The following is a 21619-nucleotide window of genomic DNA, read 5'->3' as shown; positions in this document are numbered from 1 at the left end:
CCTCCACTGCCAAGCAGCCAGGGAATTCGAGCCGGGCGTGGCAGGGAACATCGGCTGGAGACGCAGAGATTTGCCTCCCACCCCTCGCCCGTGCCGCCGGCGCGTCATCTTCCCTCCCAGACAAAAAGGCCAGCTTTCGGGGAGGAAGGGGCGTGCTCGGCTCTGCGTCTCCAGCCCCTTTTGCCCGAGCCTCCACTGCCAAGCAGCCAGGGAATTCGAGCCGGGCATGGCAGGGAACATCGGCTGGAGACGCAGAGATTTGCCTCCCACCCCCTCGCCCGTGCCGCCGGCGCGTCATCTTCCCTCCCAGACAAAAAGGCCAGCTTTCGGGGAGGAAGGGGCATGCTCGGCTCTGCATCTCCAGCCCCTCACTGCCATGCCCGGCCCGGATTCCCTGGCTGTTTGGCCAGGGAGGCTTGGCCGAAACGGGCTGGAGACGCAGAGCCGAGCACGCCCCTTCCTCCCCGAAAGCCGGCCTTTTTTGTCTGGGAGGGAAGATGACGCGCCGGCGGCACGGGCGAGGGGTGGGAGGCAAATCTCTGCGTCTGCTTGCGGACACCCTAGCTCCGCTTCTCAGCTGGGAAGCAGAGCTGGGGTATCCCCGCGCTCGCGCGCCGCCGTCCGCCATTGCCAGCTCCGCTTCCCAGCTGAGAAGCGGAGCAGCTGCTACGAGGGGCATTTCACCTTCCCTCCCAGGCAAAAAGATGCCGGGGAGAGGGGCACGCCTTCCGCCTGAGAAGTCCGGCCCCATCATCCCAGAATGCCGGCATCTTTTTGCCTGGGAGGGAAGGTGAAATGCCCCTCGTAGCAGCTGCTCCGCTTCTCAGCTGGGAAGCGGAGCTGGCAATGGCGGACGGCTGCGCGCGAGCGCGGGATACCCCAGCTCTGCTTCCCAGCTGAGAAGCGGAGCTAGGGTGTCCGCAAGCGCGCGCGCTCTTCGGGACACCCCCCCCCTCCGCTTCTCAGCTGGGAAGCGGAGCTGGCAATGGCGGGCGAAGGACGGGCGGCGGTGGAAGTAAAAACACCATCTGCGCATGCGCAGATGGTGTTTTTACTTCCGCACCGCTACTTCGCGAAAAATCGATCATCGCGAGGGGTCCTGGAACGGAACCCTCGCGATGATCGAGGGATCACTGTAATAGGCATGCCTCAGATCAAAGCATCCAAGTTCTAACAATTTTGTTTTTTTTAGTTATTCAATCATTTAACTATATCAAACAAGAAACTTAATAATATAATCTAAGATCCAACAAACTCAGACCTCCTCTCTTTGGAATCCTGTAAGAGCTTGTGTTTGATTCTTGTTTTTTTATTTTGCCAAATGAATTTAGATACAGTATATCTTTCTGCCACTGTTTGAAAGAAGAACCTTTAATTAATATCAGTATAGTCTAAAATAGAAATAACACTATTAGGCAATACATTTATTTTAATTACTGAAATTCTTTCCATTGATGACAATTCTAGTTTTTGGTGTCTGCTTATATCTGACTTTATCTACTTCAATATTTTTACAGTTGTTTTTAATGTAATTTGTAATTTTTTACATTTTTTACAACTTTAACGAGTTTTATATTCCAATTTCTTCTGCTCTTCCACATTCATATTTAGTCAATATTGTCTTTAATTTGTTTATTTTTAAGCCCGTCATTTCTCCAAAGAGTTTTATCTTCTTCATAACATATTCCATATTTTCTAGGGTCCTGCAAAATCAATATCAAATCATCAGCAAAAGCACAAAGTGTGTAATTGTGTGCTTTAGTTTGTAATCCTTTTGCCCTGTTGTCTTGTCTAATATTCTTATATAACAGTTCTAACACAGTTATAAATAATAAAAGGGGATAAATGTGTTGTAAGCCACCCTGCATCTTCGGAGGGGGCAGCATATAAATACAAACAAGCGACATCCCTGTCTTGTTCCTTTTGGTATTTCACATGATTTCGTTAACTCACCATAATCTGAGCTTTCAGGAATGTATAAATGGACTTCAAATTCTGTATAAAGCCTAATCCAAAATCCATCCTTTCCACTGCTTTAAAGTCCCAGTTCAAATTATTAAACGCTTTTTCTGCATCTATAAAAATTAGTGCGACCTTTTTTGTCTCTAGGTTCTTGTAAGTGTTCAATTATATCTAAGATGGTCTATTACTTGTCTTTTGCGTAAAAAACCACACTGGTCTTAATGTACATAAATCCTGTAAATAAAGTCATTCTCAACAGTGAAGGGCTACCAAAAATTTTACTACCGCACTGTGGGTGTGGCTTATGCAGGACACCCTGCTTTTTCTTTCTTTTAAAATTTATTTAAACTTTTATTGTTAAAAAAAGATAATTCATATAATTGTTATTACAGATCCAATATAGTTTCATTTTGCATATTAAGATTACAAATCATATCTGTGTCTTAAGCAAACTATATACATTTCCATGAGTTAATAAAAGCTATGATGTTAGTATATTTAACTTCTTTAAATATACACTTATACTTTATATTGGTATATTCAATTTTTATTGCGGATCCATTCATGCCATTTTTTCCGTATCTCTTTGGTTTCTTTGATCCTTACTCCTTTGATTGCATTTGTAATTTCATCCATTTCAGCGCATTTATACACTTTCTCATTTATTCACTTTCTCATTTTTCTTTCAACATATTTCAGTGCAAATTGGGTGCTCTGGAGTGGAGCTCCATTTTTGCTACCCCACTGCGTTCTGCCCCCACTCTCCAGGCAGTATCCCACCCCTGGTTCTCACCCTTTCTAATGCTGTGACCCCTTAATATAGTTGTGGTGACTCTCAACCCTAGGTCTAGTGCCAATTTTCCCAACAGAGCTTTAAGCTAATTGGCAGGAAGGTCAGAGGGACATCCCTACTGTAAATGCTTTAGTTCCTAACACCATGGAAAATTTGTCTTTTCCCATGGTCTTAGGCAACCTGAAATAGAGCTGGGTTTCTACTGGTTTGGACTGGTTCTATAGAACTGGTAGTAACTTGGTGGCCTGGGTCACTTGAAGCAGCAGCAACCCAGGTCTGCCATGTCCCAAGGCAGTTCTCTCAGTTCTTTCCTTCCTTTCTTTCTTCCTTCCTTCCTTTCTTTCTTTTTCTTTTTCTCTTTCTTTGTTTCTTTCTTCCGTCCTTCCTTCCTTCTTTTTCTTTCTTTTATAGCAATAGAATTTAGACTTATATGCCACTTCATAGAAAAAAAGAAAGAGGAAGGAAGAGAGAGAAAGAGGGACGGAGAGAGAGAGAAAGAAAGAGGAAGGGAGAAAGGGAGGGAGAAATAGAAAGGGAGGGAGGAAGAGAGACAGAGAAAAAAAGAAATACTGTATATTTTTTTTGCTCCATATAGACCAAATTTTTAATCAAGACCACACACACACACACACACACACACACACACACACACACACACGGGGTGAATGGTGTCCCTCTTTAACAATGTAAAAATCTGGTCACTTTAGTCTTGGGAGGCTTTAAATAGTTCTCCAGACCTCCTTGCTAGACTGTTAAGTGTATGCTGACATGAATAATTGTGTGTATGTATGGTTTTTGGGTTTTTACATATTTTTATAATGCTCTTTTTATCATTTTTGTATTTTTTATTGCTTTATGTAATTGCTGTTAGCCGTCCTGAGTCCTGTTGGAGTGGGCGGCATACAAATACAATAAATAAATAATGGTGTAGTTCTATGATCATCTTTTTAAAAAATATTTTAAAAATTATTTCCCCAACTAAAACTCTAAGGCAGTGGTGTCAAAGTCTCATCATCATGGCAGCATCACAGATCGGGATTTTTCTCCCTTCAGTAAACCGGGCTTGGGCAAGGCCAGCACATAATGCGCCCGGCCCATGGGCCAGGAGTTTAGGCATCCAAAACCCTTCTGCTTAAGCACAGATTATTATTATTATTATTATTATTATTATTATTATTATTATTATTATTATTATTATTAGTTAGATTTGATTGCCAGACTTGGGGAGGCTCACAACAATAATACAATATACAGAATACAAATCCAAAATGCCAGCACTACAATGATATAAAGATTACACATGCAAGAAATCACAACACAAGAATGAATTATTTAAATTTTATTTAATCCATGAAAATCTACCTTAAAAACAACATAGAAAAATCAAAATATAATCCAATACAATCAGTTAGAAGAAACTGCAAAGGCTTGGTATTTAGGCACAAGCTAAGATTTGCAGCATTGTCTGAAGTATTTCTGAGGCCAAAGCAACACACTGTATCAAAGCAGTATGCTCCCTGCACCACGATAAAAATTCTTTGGGTGCCTTGTTTTTTGCTTTGAGACTATCAGTTGAAAGAAGAATAACTGGTTAGATTACTTATGTCCTTGACAATGCTTAGAAAGGCCATAGTATTTTTTTTAAGTTCCCAAATTAAGCATTTCTTCCTCAACTTCTAGTCAGTAACTATTTACATATTACCAGATTTTATTTAAATGTTTAACTTTACACAACTATTAACAATCTTGGAGTTATAAAGGGAGATATAAAGTTCAGGATTACATAGGCCATGCCACCACTGAATTTTGTATTATTTCACTTGCTGCAGCTTTCACAATATGGCTTTCTATAAACACATTATAGTTTGCTTAAATAATTGGTTTCCCATTAGCTGTTAAAATGGTGCTATAAAATTAAAGTGGCACTAAAACAAATCTTCTTTTGAAGTGGCTGTACATAATGAACATTTCCTGATCAAGTGGATCACATAAAGAAACTTGACCAGGCAAGTAGGGATAAGGGATAGAGCAGATCTTAAACTGTAATTTCATGAGAAAAAGATACCATAACACAGGAATAAGGGCATTGCTGGCTCTGCCTCTAGATGATGTAGAGCAGTGTTTCCCAACCTTGGCAACTTGAAGATATTTAGACTTCAACTCCCAGAATTCCCCAGCCAGCGAATGCTGGCTGGGGAATTCTGGGAGTTGAAGTCCAGATATCTTCAAGTTGCCAAGGTTGGGAAACACTGATGTAGATGACCCTTGCTTCCCAAGAAAATTGCATAAGTTTACCTGAAGAAACAAATTCTAAAGAGTGACTTGTGTGTAGGGACTATAGTTTTTTATTTTATTTTTATTTGAAATTAAATAGAACTATATTTCTTAATAATAAATAAGTTTGTGTAATCTATACTATCAACTTCAAAAACATTATAAGGAACTACAAGTTAACTTGTTCATTGGCTTTTCAAAGATAAAATTAACTTTATGAAATGCCACAAGAATTTATTTAATAAAAGAACTAATGAAAGTGAGAAAGCTAGTGACTTGTACCCAGAACAAAACTTGTACCTGGGGGAAATGATGTTATAATAAAGTACTGTATGTATGCTAATTAATTTTGGAACAGTTGTTATTGAACATTTTAAATATTATAAACATCTAAATAGATCATCTAATTGAGAGAGCCAGAAACCCTCCTTGTTTCCATCTTCAAGTAAATTAAATTTTCTTACCTATTCTATCACACAAAAGAATTGTGGAACAATTCAGAGGTCTCGAAGTAAATACATTTGTGTAATCTATACTATTAACTTTCAGGAAAAAATATTCTAAGGAGCCTGAAGGTTAATTATTCATTGGTTTTGAAAGACAAAATTAACTTTATGAAATACTACTCAACTGGAGTGAACAAATTGTTTCATTATGCTCATCTAATTCTAAAAAAAGAGTACATAACAGCATATACATTGTTTAGATTTGAAAAGTGTACACATAGTGGAATGAAGAAGCTACTTTTTGTTGGCACATACTTGAACAGACAGACAATTTTTAAATATTTTGATGAGATCAATGTGATGGAGAAAAAATGACACTTTTCCATTACTCGAACAGAAATGTGGAAGCAAAGAGATCAAATTGAATTTCTAGAGGGATACTATTTTGTAGGTTCATGATCGCCATTCTGGCCAGGAAGAAACTACTCACGGCTTGATAGGTCTCTTCTGGTCTTTGACACCATTACATTGTTTCTGATGAGGAGGCAGGCTAATTATCCCTTGTGTCTTCCCTCACTGGTGCATTTGAAACTGAAAAAAGTGCATAAGATTCTCTTACACCAAAATGTAAGAGTGAATGACTGATCTTAGGGTACCTGGATCCCCCTGGGTTTTGTATCACTGAAGATAATCACTGAAATAGAAAGTCTGAATTTAATGTGCTATAAGAAACAGCCATTTATAATTTTAAAAGAAATTGCTTGTATCTTGATACCAACAGACCCAGTATAAGACTTTTATTTTTAAAAAGCAAAGATGCCTGCTCACCATAGTCAAAGTGAATTTTTCTTTTTGTACAAAAGATGTAACACACTTGCACAAAACAGCCGACTGCAATGTCACAATGCATGTACAGGATTGCATATTATTTGTCATATTTGCTTTTTATAGCCAAGCTATTCCAGATATAATATAGAATTGTATGAAACACTTGCCATTCCATATTGTAGCTAAATAATAGTACAGTATTAGCCAAAAGTTATCCTAAATTATAAAATGTGTATAGTGACCACTAGATGGTGCAGTCATATCAATGATCTTTCTGTTTTATTCCTCATTGTGCAGCTTTTAATAATATGCACATATAGTTTCCTGGTATAGTTCAAATAAAATATAATACAGGTAGGACAATGACCTGCTGGGCCTTGGAAAAAGCTCATTTGGATAGATATGAAGACTACAAAATGCAATTTATTTTGACTGGCTATATAACTTGGTGACAAGAAGATCAAATTCTGAAAGAATATTTAATGATTATTAGTTATTGAGCATTTGAAGCCTGACCATTTTGTACACGCAACTTCTTATGACCTCATATTATGAGGTGCATTGAACAAAATTGAGTGTATTTATTCCAGGCATCCTAAATCTTGTTATAATGCATTTATTCTGAAAATGAATGCAAATATAAATGAAAACCAAAGTCTTATTTGAATTAAAGAAACCACAGCGTCTGTCACTATACATGAAGTATGAGTTAAAGATTTACAATTTACTAACAGATCAAGAAGAGTTACATTGTTTGGCAATGACCTTTCTGAAATCAATAGCAAATATATCATAAAGCATTTATTCAACAAGTGAAATAATTTTAATCTTTTACATAGAAAGAAGAGGAAACATAAATACACAAAGAATTACAATCCAGTTTGAGAAACATTGGAGAAAAAAAGGAATCTCAGAAAATGCCAACTTCCTTTCCGGATTAAGAGACTGACATCATTTGAACAGAAATACTTCCTGCCCCCATTCAATATCCCTCCCCAATCTCTTTATCAACAACAAAAATAAAGGTAAAAGAACATTATAAAAGGAAGTATTCACAATCAAAACTAAAGGAGGTGGCTTAAGCTCCTGATGGTAGCTCAGGATTGTCAGGTGACTTCCTCAGAAAAACATCTGAAACCACAGACATGTTATCACAGCAAAATCATTGGTCTTCAGCCAGTTTAAGCAGAATCCATTCTTTTTTGCTACCTTCTTTGGGTACTGGTCCCTCCAAATATAAGAAGCAGTCTTCAATAGAACTGTTGGAACAAAATAAAAAAAAATCAAGAATGCCTTACAATCAGAACATCTTAACTAGTAATTTAGATAATAGCAAATCACAATATATTAAAGATAAGGACATGATTAATTATACTTTTGCCAATTACTGTCTAGTAATATTGTTCAAAGCTACCAAATGCACATAAATAGGAGATGGAAGTCTTGGCCAGAAAGGGACAGGGAATTTATTCATGACTATACAAAACTAGTTATTCCCCATTTTGCAATAAAAACATGTACAGTAGTCCCTCACCTATCGCTGGTGTTACGTTCCAGACCTGGCCGCGATAGGTGAAATCCGCGATGGGGAATTTATCGACTGATAGTACTTATTTAAGTATTTATATTGTAATTGTTTGGTAAGTTTTCATTGTTTTAAGTGTTTATAAACCCTCCCCACACAGTATTTATTTTAGATACAGTATTTAAATACAGTATTTACAATTTTAGATATATATTTTTTTAAAAAAACCTGCCGATCGAGTTCGGCGGGCTGTTTAAATGTGCCGATCGACTTCCTCAGAAACCCGCGATGAAGTGAAGCCGCAGTAGGTGAAGCGCGGTATAGCGAGGGACTACTGTATCACCAAGATTGCTGAATGTACTATGCTGAAGTCACCCCTCAACTAACTGTTGCAAACCTTATTTACTGAAATTAACACAAACAGAAATCCAAAATACTATCTCAGGCATTTATTTCTTCCCAACTTTAAATGTTATTTTTTAGAATAAATTATTTAGCTATTAAGTATTGTTTTCAAAACCAGAAGTATATACAGTATGTCACAGAAGTGAGTAACCCCCTCATATTTTGTAAATATTTAAGTACAGTGGTACCTCGAGATACGAGTTTAATTCGTTCCGGACCTGGGCTCTTAAGTCGAGCAGCTCTTATCTCGAACGACTTTTCCCCATAGGAATTAATGTAAATAATTTTAATTGGTTCCAGCCCTCAAAAAACTCACAAAGTTAGTCTAAATTATGCAGAAAGACATGTTTTTAATGAAGAAATGTACATGTACATATAAATGAATAATGAAGTTTCTTTCACTTAACTTGTAAACTTTCTTAAACTTTTAAATTTACATATGTTCAACTTCTCTGCCACCCAATCCTGTAGGACAGAGGTCTCCAACCCTTTTTGCACCAGGGACCGGCTTTAAGCGATCAAGAGAGGAATGGGTGAATGAATGGACGGAGGGTGGGAAGGAAGGAAGGAAAGAGGGAAGGGACAGGAACAGAGGAAGGAAGCAAGGAAACTTATGAAAGGGGAGAGTAAGAGAGGAATGAGTGAAGGGAGGGAGGGAGGGAAGAAGGTGGGAAGGAGAAAGAAAAGAAGAAATAGAGGAAGGGAAGGTAAAAGAGAGAAAGAAAAAGAGCAAGAAAGAAAGAAAGAAAGAAAGAAAGAAAGAAAGAAAGAAAGAAAGAAAGAAAGGGGGAAGGGACAGGAACAGAGGAAGGAAGCAAGGAAACTTATGAAAGGGGAGAGTAAGAGAGGAATGAGTGAAGGGAGGGAGGGAGGGAAGAAGGTGGGAAGGAGAAAGAAAAGAAGAAATAGAGGAAGGGAAGGTAAAAGAGAGAAAGAAAAAGAGCAAGAAAGAAAGCTGCAAGCGCCCCCCCGAGCCCCCCAGGCCGGCTGCAACCTTTTAAAACACGCGCGCCGCTTCGCAGCTGTCTCCTGAAGCCGAACGCGGAAGTTAGCGTTTGGCTTCAGGAGACAGCTCCTTGGCGCTTGTATCTCGAATTTGGGCTTGTAAGTAGAACAAAAATATATCTCCCCTCCCAGCTCTTATCTCGAGTTGCTCTTAAGTAGAGCAGCTCTTATGTCGGGGTTCCACTGTATATCTTTTCATGTGACAACACTGAGGAAATGACACTAGGCTACAATGTAAAGTAGTGAATGTACAGCTTAAATAACAGTGTAAATACTGTATGTCGTCCCTTCAAAATAATGCAACACACAGGCATTAATGTCTAAACTGCTGGCAACAAAAGTGAGCACACCCCTAAGTGATAATGTCAAAATGGGGCCAAAGTATCAATATTTTGTGTGGCCACTATTATTTACCAGCACTGCCATGACCCTCTCTGGCACAGTGTTGACCACAGCTTCACAGATGGCTAGTGGAATCCTCTTCCACTCCTCCGTGACGACATCACAGAGCTGGTGGATGTTAGACACCTGGCACACCTCTGCTTCAGAATGCCCCATAGATGCTCAATAGGGTTTAGGTCTTAGCCAGGCCATCACCTTTACCCTCAGCTTCTTTAGCAAGGCAATTGGAGGTGTGTTTGGTGTCTTTATCATGTTGGAATACTGCCCTACAGCCCTGCTTCAGTATGTCACAGTACATATTGGCATTCATAGTTCCTCAATGAACTGTAGTTTCCCAGTGCTGGCTGCACTCATGCAGCCCCAGACCATGACATTCCTCACTTGGTTGCTGCCACACACATTTGACACCATCTGAACCAAATACGTTTATCTTGGTCTCATCGGACCACAGGACGTGGCTCCGGAAATCCTTAGTCTGCTTGTCTGCAGCAAACCATTTGTGGGCTTCCTTGTGCATCATCTTTAGAAGAGGGTTCTTTCTGGGGTGATATCTTCAGACCATTATGATGCAGCATGCGGCGCATGGTCTGAGCACTATCTTTTCAACCTCTCTAGCAATGCTGGCAGCAATGTTATGTCTATTTCCCAAAGCCAACCTCTGGATATGACACTGAGCATGGGCACTTAACTTCTTTGGTGAACCATGGCGAGGCCTGTCCTGAGTGGAACCTGTCCTGTAAAACCACTGTATAGTCCTGGCCATTACGCTACAGCTCAGTTTCAGGTTCTTAGCAATCTTCTTATAGGCCTGTGACAGTGAACAGAGCCATATCTGTTGGCATGTGAGCCATTGCCCTAGCTCAGCTCCAGCGTGCATGTGTGTGCCAGCCAGCTGGTTTCCAGCTCGTGCAGAGGCTCTGAGCCCAGGGAGGGTAAAGAATAGGTCTATTGGGTCCACTGGAAGTCAGGAAATGGGGAGAGAGGGTCAAACACACATGTGCAGGGGAGTGGGACATATGGATGGGCATTGAATGGGTGTGGGCACACGCACATGCGCAATTGCATACCTGAAGCACCCAAGGGAAAAAAGGTTCGCCATCACTGGCCTAGGTATCTTTATGTAGAACAAATTTGTTTTTGAGATACTCAGAGAGTTCATTGCCATGAGGTACCATGTTTAACTTTCAGTGACCAGTGTGATAGAGTGAGAATGATGATACCAAATTTAAAACACTTGCTCCCCCTTCACACCTGACACCTTGTACCACTAACAAGTCATATGGCACTAGGGATGAAAAACATCTACTTGTGCGCCATTTGGACACTTACGGGTGGACTCACTTTTGTTGCCAGCAGTTTAGACATTAATGTCTGTGTGTTGCGTTATGTTGAGGCGACAGCACAATTACAATTTATACAAGATGCATACTTACTACTTTACATGATAGTCAAGTGTCATTTCTTCAGTGTTGTCACATGAAAAGATGTACTTAAATATTTACAAAATGTGAGGGGGTGTACTCCTTCTGTGACATATATATATTGCATTTTGTTGATAAAATCTGAAAATACCTATTTCTTATTTAAACTACTGCAGATGAATTATTTTAGTTAAACACTTACATGTTTAAGTGTAATAGTTTTCTTACACCTCAGAATTTTCCAAGTTTTGTTTGAAGCTGAGGACTTTCACCAGGTGTGGTGTCTTTCTCTTTAGGCATCTCAGGAAATTCTGTTAATTGGCTAAAATCTTCTCTTTTCCTCTGAGTCGGATGCTCTATTAACTTTTCTTGGTTTTCATCTATTAGCCCAACTTCTAGATCTTTTATTGTTGATTGTTCTGTTTCAAGAGATTCTACTGGATGATCTCCTGAGACAATACTTCCTAGCATGATGTTTTGAGTCTCTGTTGAAACAACTACATCGGCTTTTAATTGAGGTTTTGAAACGTATTTCTGACTTTCTGTTTCATTTACATTCTCTTTCACAGTTTCGCAATCAGCATCAGTCTTTCTGGAATTCCAGTTTTCTGTATTTTCAGATACTATAGAACATGAAGGTATTTCTTTCGCTACTTCAGAGGCTTCTTTTGTCTCTGCATTTAGAGTTGTGGGCTGAATGTCATGATTTGTGTTTTCTGCCTGAGAAAATTTCTGACCAACTTGTAAAACTTCCTGAATTCCAAATTCATTTAAACCCGTTAGACACAGTTCACTCTTCTGCTTTAAATGAGAAATGGCTTCTTGTGATTGTTCTATTTGAGGAACTTCACTCGTTTTCTGCACAATTTCATAATTCTGAAACTCTATCGTTTCAGCCTGAACATATTTTGGAAATTCAGTAGAGGTCATGACTTGTTCTGAAGTCATCACCTTTTGCTCAGCTTCTTCCTGAGATGAAGATGTTAGCAGCTCCGTATCTGGAGGTGACTGAGATGTGCCTGTCTGGAGTGAATATTCTGTGGTGCAACTTTCTGTTGATGCTTCTGGAAATTCAGCAGAGGGTATTTCTTCTGCAGTCATCATCACCTTTTCCTCAGTTCCTACTTCTGATGAAGATTTTGGGAGCTCTGTTTCTGGAGGGGATCCAGTTGTAGTCATCTGGAGTGCAACTTCTCTAGTGCATTTTACTTCTGATTCTTCTGAAAATTCAGCAGACGGGATTCTTTCTGAAGTCATAATCTTTTCCTCAGTTTCTTTTTCAGATGAAGATTTTGGCAGCTCTATTTCTGGAGGAGATTCAGATACGCCTGTCTGGAGTGCACATTCTCTGGTGCCTCTTCCTTCTGATTCTTCTGGAAATTCAGCAGAGGGGATTCTTTCTGAACTCATCATCACCTTTTCCTCATCTGAAGATGTTGGCGCCTCCATTTCTGGAGGAGATCCAGATGTGTCTGTTTGGAGTGCTCCTTTTGTAATGCATCTTCCTTTTGATTCTTCTGGCAATTCAGTAGAGGGGATGCCCACTGAAGGCATCGCCTTTTCCTCAGTTTGTTCTTCAGATAAAATTTTTGGAAGTTCAATTTCTGGAGGGGATCCAGAAGTGTCTGTCTGGAGTGCTGCTTCTGTGATGCATCTTTTTCCTGATTCTTCTGGAAATTCAGTAGAGGGGATGCCCACTGAAGGCATCACCTTTTCCTCAGTTTGTTCTTCAGATAAAGTTTTTGGAAGTTCAATTTCTGGAGGGGATCCAGAAGTGTCTGTCTGGAGTGCTGCTTCTGTGATGCATCTTTTTCCTGATTCTTCTGGAAATTCAGTAGAGGGGATGCCCACTGAAGGCATCACCTTTTCCTCAGTTTGTTCTTCAGATAAAGTTTTTGGAAGTTCAATTTCTGGAGGGGATCCAGAAGTGTCTGTCTGGAGTGCTCCTTCGGTGATGCATCTTTTTCCTGATTCTTCTGGCAATTCAGTAGAGGGAATGCCCACTGAAGGCATCGTCTTTTCCTCAGTTTGTTCTTCAGATAAAGTTTTTGGAAGTTCAATTTCTGGAGGGGATCCAGAAGTGTCTGTCTGGAGTGCTCCTTCGGTGATGCATCTTTTTCCTGATTCTTCTGGAAATTCAGTAGAGGGGATGCCCACTGAAGGCATCACCTTTTCCTCAGTTTGTACTTCAGATAAAGTTTTTGGAACTTCAATTTCTGGAGGGGATCCAGATTTGTCTGTCTGGAGTGCTCCTTCGGTGATGCATCTTTTTCCTGATTCTTCTGGAAATTCAGTAGAGGGGATGCCCACTGAAGGCATTGTCTTTTCCTCAGTTTGTTCTTCAGTTAAAGTTTTTGGAAGTTCAATTTCTGGAGGGGATCCAGATTTGTCTGTCTGGAGTGCTTCTTCTGTGATGCATCTTTTTCCTGATTCTTCTGGAAATTCAGTAGAGGGGATGCCCACTGAAGGCATTGCCTTTTCCTCAGTTTGTTCTTCAGATAAAATTTTTGGAAGTTCAATTTCTGGAGGGGATCCAGATGTGCCTGTCTGGAGTGCTGCTACTGTGATGCATTTTCCTTCTGATTCTTCTGGAAATTTAGTAGAGGGGATGCCCTCTGAAGGAATCGCCTTTTCCTCAGTTTGTTCTTCAGATAAAGATTTTGGAAGTTCAATTTCTGGAGGGGATCCAGATGTGTCTGTCTGGAGTGCTGCTTCTGTGATGCATTTTCCTTCTGATTCTTCTGGAAATTCAATAGACTGGATGCCCTCTGAAGGCAATGCCTTTTCCTCAGTTTGTTCTTTGGATAAAGATTTTGGAAGTTCAATTTCTGGAGGGGATCCAGATGAGCCCGTCTGGAGAGCACCCTCTATGATGCATGTTCCTGGTGATACTTCTAGCCCTGAATCTATTTTCTCTGAAAAGGCCATTTCATTAGGATCAGGATATAGAATTGCAGTTTCACTCTTCTGCTTTGAAAGAGCCATGGACTCTTGTTTAAACCGAGCAACTGCATTCTGGATTATTATCTGCACAAGTTTATAAGCCCGAGAATCTATTGTTTCAGGCAAAACATCTTTTTGAAATTCAGTAAAGGGAATTCTTTCTGAAGTCGTCACCTCTTCCTCAGTTTCTTTATCAGCTGAAGATGCTGCCACCTCCATTTCTGAAGGGAATCCAGTTTCACCCTTCTGCTTTGAAAGAGCCATGGACTCTTGTTGAAATTGAGCAACTGCGTTCTGGATTATTTTCTGCACAATTTTGTAAGCCTGAGATTCTATTGCTTCAAAGTCAACATTTTTTGGAAATTCAGCAGAGGGGATTGTTTCTGAAATCACCACCACCTTTTCCTCAGTTTCTTCATCAACCAAAGATGTTGGCACCTCCATTTCTGGAGGGAATCCAGATGTGTCTGTCTGGAGTGCATCTTCTCTGGTGCATTTCCCTGGTGATTCTTCTAGCGCAGAGTCTATTTTCTCTGAAGATGTCACTGCATCAGGATCATGACATAGAACTGCAGTTTCCTTCTTCTGCTTTGAAAAAACCATGAACTCTTGTTGAATTTGTGCAACTGCATTCTGGATTATGATCTGCGCAATTTTGTAAGCTTGAGACTCTGTGGTTTCAGGTTGAACTGCTTTTGGAAATTCAGTAGATGGGATATCTTCTGAAGTCATCAGATTTTTCTCAGCTTCTTCAACAGGTGAAGATGTTGGCAACTCCGTTTCTGGAGGGGATCCAGATGAACCTATCTGGAGTACACTTTCTCTGGGGCCTCTTCCAGCTGATTCTTCTGGCAATGAACCTATATTCTCTGAAAATGCCACTTGATCAGGACCAGGACACAGAACTGCAGTTTCTTTTATCTGCTTTGAAAGAGCCACAGATTCACGTCGAAATTGAGCAAGTGCATACTGGATTATTATCTGCACAATTTTGTAAGCCTGAGATTCTATGATTTCAGGCTGAACACCTTTTGGGAAATCAGTAGATGTTGAGACTCCTTCTGAAGTCTCCACCTTTTGCTCAGCTTCTTCCTGAGCTGAAGAAATTAGCAGTTCCATTTCTGGAGGGGATCCACAGGTACCAGTCTGGAGTGAATCTTCCATGGTGCATCTTCCTTTTGGTTCTATTGGAAATTCAGCAGAGGGTATTCCTTCTGATGTCATCATCACCTTTTCCTCAATTTTTTTTTCGGATGAAGATTTTGGCAGCTCCATTTCTGGAGGGGAGCCAGACATAGTACTCATCTGGAGTACACCGTCTCTGGTGCATTTCTCTAGTGGTTTTTCTAGCACCAAATCTATTTCTTCTGAAACTTCCACTGCGTCAGGATCAGGACATAGAACTGCAGTTTCACTCTCCTGCTTTGAAAAAACCATGGACTCTGGTTGAAATTGAGCAATTGCACTCATTTCCTCTGCCACTTTTAAACTCTGAGATTCGATTGTTTCAGGCTGAACATCTTTTGGAAATTCAGTGGAGGGGATTCCTTCTAAAGTGACTACCTTTTGCTCAGCTTCTTCAACAGGGGAAAATGTTGGCAACTCCGTTTCTGGAGGAGATCCTGATGAACCTATCTGGAGTGCACTTTCTTTGTTGCATCTTCCTGCTGATTCTTCTAGCACTGGACCTATTTTCTCTGAAATATCAGGGTCAGGATACAGAACTGCAGTTTCTCTTTTCAGCTTTGAAAGAGCCTTGGATTCATGTTGAAATTGGGCAACTGCATTCTGGATTATTATCTGCAGAATTTTGTAAGCCTGAGACTCTATGGTTTCAGGCTGAGCACCTTTTGGAGAGTCAGTAGGGGTTGAGACTCCTTCTGAAGTCCCCACTTTTTGCTCAGCTGCTTCTTCCAATACAGATGGTAGCAGCCCCATTTCTGAAGGGGATCCAGGTGCACCCACCTGGGCTGCACGATCTCTGATGCATCTTTCTTTTGGTTCTTCTGAATCTATTTTCTCAGAAAATGCCAGATTATCAAGATCAAGGTACAAAACTGCAGTCTCACTCTTCTGCTTTGAAAACGCCATGGGCCCTTGTTGCAATTGAGCAACTGCATTCTCAATTATTATCTGCACAATTTTGTAAGCCTGAGACTCTGTTGTTTCAGGCTGAAGATCTTTTGAAAATTCAGTAGGTGTTAAGACTCCTTCTGGAGTCACCGCTTTTTGCTCAATTTCTTCATCAGATGAAGATTTTGGCACTGAATCTATTTTCTTTGAAAATGCCATTGTGTCAGGGTCAGGACACAGAACTGCCATTTCACCCTTCTGTTTTAAAAGAGCCATGGACTCTTGTTGAAACTGAGCAACTGCTTTCTGGATTATTCTCTGCACAATTTTGTAAACCTGAGACTCTGTGGTTTCAGGCTGAACTTGTTTTGGAAATTCAGTAGAGGGGATATCTTCTGAAGTCATCGTTTCTGGTACAGAATCTATTTTCTCAGAAAATGCCGGTTTATCAGGATCAGGAGACAGAACTGCAGTTTCATTCTCCTGCTTTGAAAGAACCTTGGACTCTTGCTGAAATTGGACAACTGCATTCTGGATTATCTTCTGCACAATTTTGTAAGCCCGAGACTCTATTGTTGCAAGCTGAGCATCTTTTGGAAGTTCAGTAGAGAGGATTCCTTCTGAAGTCTTCAGCTTTTGCTCAGTTTCTTCTTTAGCCGGCAATGACTGAACAGTTACTCCTGTCAGGCTCACATTAATCCCCTCTTCATCAGATAATTTAATTCTTTCAGCAACAATTTGCAACATTTCGTGTGTTTGTTTTTTTAATTCTTCCATGTCTTGCTCGTTTTCCTCGATCTCCTGCACTGGTGTAGCTATTTCTGTAGTATCAGGAGACTCGGTTAGCCTTGAAACTGCTGAAATCATTTCAGTGGTCTCTTCAGCACAAGACACTTCAGTTGTTTCTTTAGCACAAGACACTTCAGTTGTCTCTTCAATGATTGAAGCTTCTTCCCTAGCTGTAACTGCTTCCGAGGTTAACTCCAGGTCCCCGTTTATACTATCACCACTAATATCCTTTCTCACTTGTGACACAAGTTTAGTTACCCCTGCTGTTTCTTCAACAATTCCAGTTCCAAAAATCTTCCCAGTCTGTTCCTCATCATCATTCACATGGTCAGGGGACACGGTTACCGCAGCTGGTATCCAAGATGGTGACCTTTCTTCTATACTTATAATTGCTCTCTCACCTTCTAGCACTGAGACAGCAACTGCATGAACTAGTCCTTCAGTGACCTGCTGAGTTTTTGATGTACTTTCTGACTTTTCTGTATCTTGACTTGGGATTTCCTTATCCATATCATCTTGCTCTGCTTTTTGAGCTTCAAATTTCTCTTGCTCAGCAGCATCGTACTCTGATAAAGGAACCACAGCTGGGACATCAAAGTCCTCCTCATTTGTTCCTGTCATTTCTTCTCCAGCTTCTAGGACAGGAGCATGCTCTGGTATTCCATCAGACTTTTTCTTCCTACGACCAGGCATTAATTTTTTAAACGAAACCCAGGATTCTTCTTTTCCAGTATCCCCATCTAAGGTAGCGTGTTCTAAACTTGGAACTGCGATGTGTTCATCATTTTTCTCTTCCATCCTTGTTTTAGATTTTCTTCTTGGAGTTACTAGTCTTTTAAAAGATTCCCATGTTGAAATTCCCTCTATTTCAGATGGGCTTCCTGCTTGTTCTGGTGAAGAACTTCCTTGTCCTTGATCACTTTCATGTGAGTTAGTAAAGATGGTATCCTGTACTGCTTCTTTATTTGGTGCGCTCTCGTCTAATTTTTGTTCATCTTGAGCAGGTTTTTGCCCGGCTTCTTCATCAGAAGATGAGGATTTTCTGCTTCTTCTCTTTGATGAGCCTACACATATTAAAGCTTCCCACGATACAGAAGTATCAACTTTTTTCTTGGGCTCCTCTGCACTTTTTTCTATTTTTTGTTCCTCGCCATTTTCTTTAATATCTTCCTGTTCGTCGCTAGGTGCACTTTCAGTTGTCTTGTCAAGTTCTTCCTCTTTGTCACCTTCAGAAAGTCTCCTAACCCGTTTCTTAGGAGTCACCATTTTTTTAAAAGATGCCCAAGGTGTAACACTTTTCTTCTCTGCATCTGAAGGAAACCCTTCTTCAGCTTCAAGGGCCTGCACAGCATCAGAGGACTTTTCTATGGATTCTGTTATTTCCTCAGGAGAAGAAGCAGAACTTTCTCCCCTTGGATCATCTGGACTTTCTGCAGTATCAGACAACTGCTGTGCTGCTTCTTCTGCTTCCTCTGGTTTAGCTTCTTTCTTTCCTTTACGTTTCTTTCTTGACAATTTCTTTAAGCCAGGACCTGTGAAAAGCTTTTTTAAAGGGCTGCCTTGCATCTTGGCTTTTTCTTGAGAGGACAGCAATTCTGCCTCACTTGTTATGATGCCTTCTGGAGGTTTGTCAGCTGCTCCATCAAGAGTGCCTGAATCTGTTTGGATGGAGTGTTCCTTCATCGTTTCGAGAACTGTTTCAGTGGCTTTCAACTGTTCCACTGTGGGCTGTTGCTTCTGAAAGTCATCAATTGTTTCCACTAACTGTTCAAGAACTAGTTGTTCTTTTTTAGTTATTTGGGGTTCTTCCTCTGTCACAACTGTTCCAACATCAATATTTATCTCTCTAGGAATTTCATCAAAAATCTCTGTGGCCAGAGGAGCCCTTGGTTCTGATTTTTCTTCTATTATTTCAAAAGGTTCCTCAAACTTTTCCACTGTTACTGGAGACAGTGAATCCAGTTGGTTTATTTTTGATTCAGATACTTCATTTAACAGTTCTGTTTTTGATTCATCCAATGCAACAATACTTTGCTCTATGGCCATTAGACCTTTTTGCACTTGTTTCAATTTTTCCTTGGATTCCAAGTCAGTCACTCCTTTCAAAATTATATCCATTTCTTTAATTTTTTCAGCTAGTCCTTCTGCTGGTGATTGCTCTCTGGAAGTAGCAGCTTCTTTCAGATCAGTTTCTGATGAGACTTTCCTTTCTTTCTCGCCTTCTGTTTTTTTATCGGTGGCCTCAAAAGAAATGTATTTATTTATATTTTCAGCTACTTCTTCTGACGGTTTCTCGCTGGGAGTAGGAGCCTCTTTCAGATCAGTTTCTGTTGGAATTTTTACCATTTTTGTTTCTTCTTTCCTTTCTCTCTCGCCTTCCATTTTTTCATCATTGGCTTCAAAAGAAATGTCTTTATTTATATTTTCAGCCAGTTCTTCTGCTAATGGTTGCTCACTGGGAATGGCAGATTCTTTCAGATCAGTTTCTGTTAGACCTTCAACCATTTTTGTTTCTTTTTTTCTCTCTTCCTCACTTTCCATTTTTTCATCACTGACTTGGCAAGAAATGTCTGTCCCATCTTTTTGTGGTGTCGCTATTTCTTTTTCTAATTCTTCAACAATTATTACTTCTGTTGTCACTTCTTTCTCCATTTCCTGTTCTTGTTTTTCTCTCTCAGGTAGCATTTCTTCTCTAGATTTTCTGAAACTTGTTCTCTTTTTGAACCCAGCCCAGCTTTGACTAAAAAACTTTCTTAGAGGTGATGCAGTTTCATTGTTTAATGGGCTTACTGGAGACTCTGGAGATTTAATCCCATTGTTTTTTATTTCTGCCTCTTTGCTTTCTGTGTCAACAGGGCTTTCTGTTACTTTCTCAGAGGAGGTTTCTCGTTCCATCTCCTCAGCCTGAGTTTCTTCCTCAGTCTTCTCTACAGAGGCAGTGGTTTCACTTTGTGTGGCTTCTCCCACTGTCTCTGTCTTGAATTGTTTACAGTCTCCATCTCCATCACTTGACCCTTCTGTGACCTCTGTCTTTACATCCAATAGCTGAGCAGGTTCAGCTTTCTCTGTTTTATCCTTTTTAACCGTAAATCTGAATCCAACTAATTTAAAAACCTTTTTAAATCCAACATCATTTGTTGGAGATACGCTATGTTCGTCTTCTTTTTCTTCTGATTCCAGCTGTTTATTAGCATCTTCTGTGTCTTCCTGGACCTCATCTTCATTTGACTTGTCATTTAATTCTGATGGGCTGGTCTTGATATTTTCAGTAGATTCCTCTTCCAGAATTAAATTTGCAGCTTTTGTTTCACCAACTGTAAAAGATATTGAAAGATGATAAAAATTTAGAAGTGCCATAATTATTATTAATTACATTACATTGCAGAAGTGTAATCATCCCTTATTGTGCTAACCTATAAATTTCCTGGATGTAGGTTCTGATCATGTTGCAACTGTATGAAAGTTAATTTATAAGTGGATTTAAATCTCACTTCATTTTTGAACTGATAAATTTTGCATTTATAATAGAAAAATTACCAATAGACATTAATCTCTAAGAAAGTTTCAATCCAGATGTTTTGTTTGCTTACCACTTTTTTCTTGAATGCTTTTTACCTTATAATTTCCTTAGCTAAGTCTCATTGGCAAATCTAGTAACTGATTTCTATTTAGAAATAATAGATTACAATGTTAATGAGAACAGGATCTAAACACATTTCATATTTTAATCTGGTTTAGTCATCATGGCTGAAAAATGTGAGGCTATGGTTAGCCTCATATCCTCTTTTCCTTTTATACACTGATTTTCCTATTTTGTGTTGGACACATCACTCCCATCCGCCAAATTGCTACCTTCATGGTGCAGAATGGAAAAAGGATTATCTGATGTACTACTTCCCATCCCTTCAGCTACTCTTCTGTACATAAACGGATTAAATCTGACACAGTGAAAGATCACTTCCTTTTGGGCTGTTCATGCTAATTAACCACAGCATTCTCCCAGTGGCTTTTTAAAGTTTGGTGCCTTTTAATATAGATATGTTAATATATATGAAATGTAAATTATTAATACTATGCTCTGCCCTTTTTATTTTGTCTGTTATCTTTCTGTCTCTGTGGTTTCACCATTTTTTGCCCCTTTTGCCAGTTAACTGTTGATAAACTGCTGATACTTTATAAACAAACAGTAAGCTAAATTTTTGCTAGCTCACTTGTGTGCTCCCTCTGATCTGAATAAATGGAAATGACTGGGTTTAAACCTAAGTGGAAGTTACCAATTTGTTTATTTCTTTTGTGTTCTACTTTAGAAAAACTCAAGGCTTCAGAATAATAAAATTAATAGAAAAAACAGAATTGAATTGGAACTAAAATACATTAATAAAGAGACAACCAACTATTAGAATCATTGCAGCAGATACACAAATTTAAATACCAATTGCTCACCTATTTTATATATGTATGTACTCTGTCTCTCTCTCTCTGTCTCTCTCTCTATATATCTATATCTATATCTATATATCTATCTATATCTATATCTATCCATCTCTATATCTATCTATCTCTATATCTATCTATCTATATCTATACATACATACATACTGAAGGGATCAGATCCTATGGCTTAGAGGTTAATTCTCTGCCTTACAAGGCAGAAGCTACAGGATCAAATCCCAGTAAGGGTATGGCTAGCTGATGAGGCCAGAACAAGGCCGAAATACTGTAGTGCTATCCTAGTCTCCCTTAATTTAAAATA

General features: G+C 39.6%; 1 protein-coding gene across 1 annotated transcript in view; it reads right to left on the bottom strand.

Annotated features, from left to right (window-relative positions):
- Positions 1-7089: 7089 nt before the first annotated feature.
- The window catches only part of AKAP12 (A-kinase anchoring protein 12), a 62019-nt gene continuing 47489 nt past the window's right edge, over positions 7090-21619 (bottom strand). Inside the window, exons 4-5 of the mRNA XM_070733709.1 lie at positions 11264-20180; positions 7090-7562 (exon numbers count right to left, since the gene is read on the bottom strand). Of these exons, the coding sequence (XP_070589810.1) occupies positions 11293-20180 (8888 nt within the window). The 3' untranslated portion in view covers positions 7090-7562; positions 11264-11292. The remainder of the gene's footprint in view (positions 7563-11263; positions 20181-21619) is intronic.

Source organism: Erythrolamprus reginae, chromosome 1, assembly GCF_031021105.1.
Source record: "Erythrolamprus reginae isolate rEryReg1 chromosome 1, rEryReg1.hap1, whole genome shotgun sequence".
NCBI lineage: Eukaryota > Metazoa > Chordata > Lepidosauria > Squamata > Dipsadidae > Erythrolamprus > Erythrolamprus reginae.
Note: the sequence above shows the minus strand (reverse complement) of the source record. Positions and strands in the feature narration are given on the sequence as shown.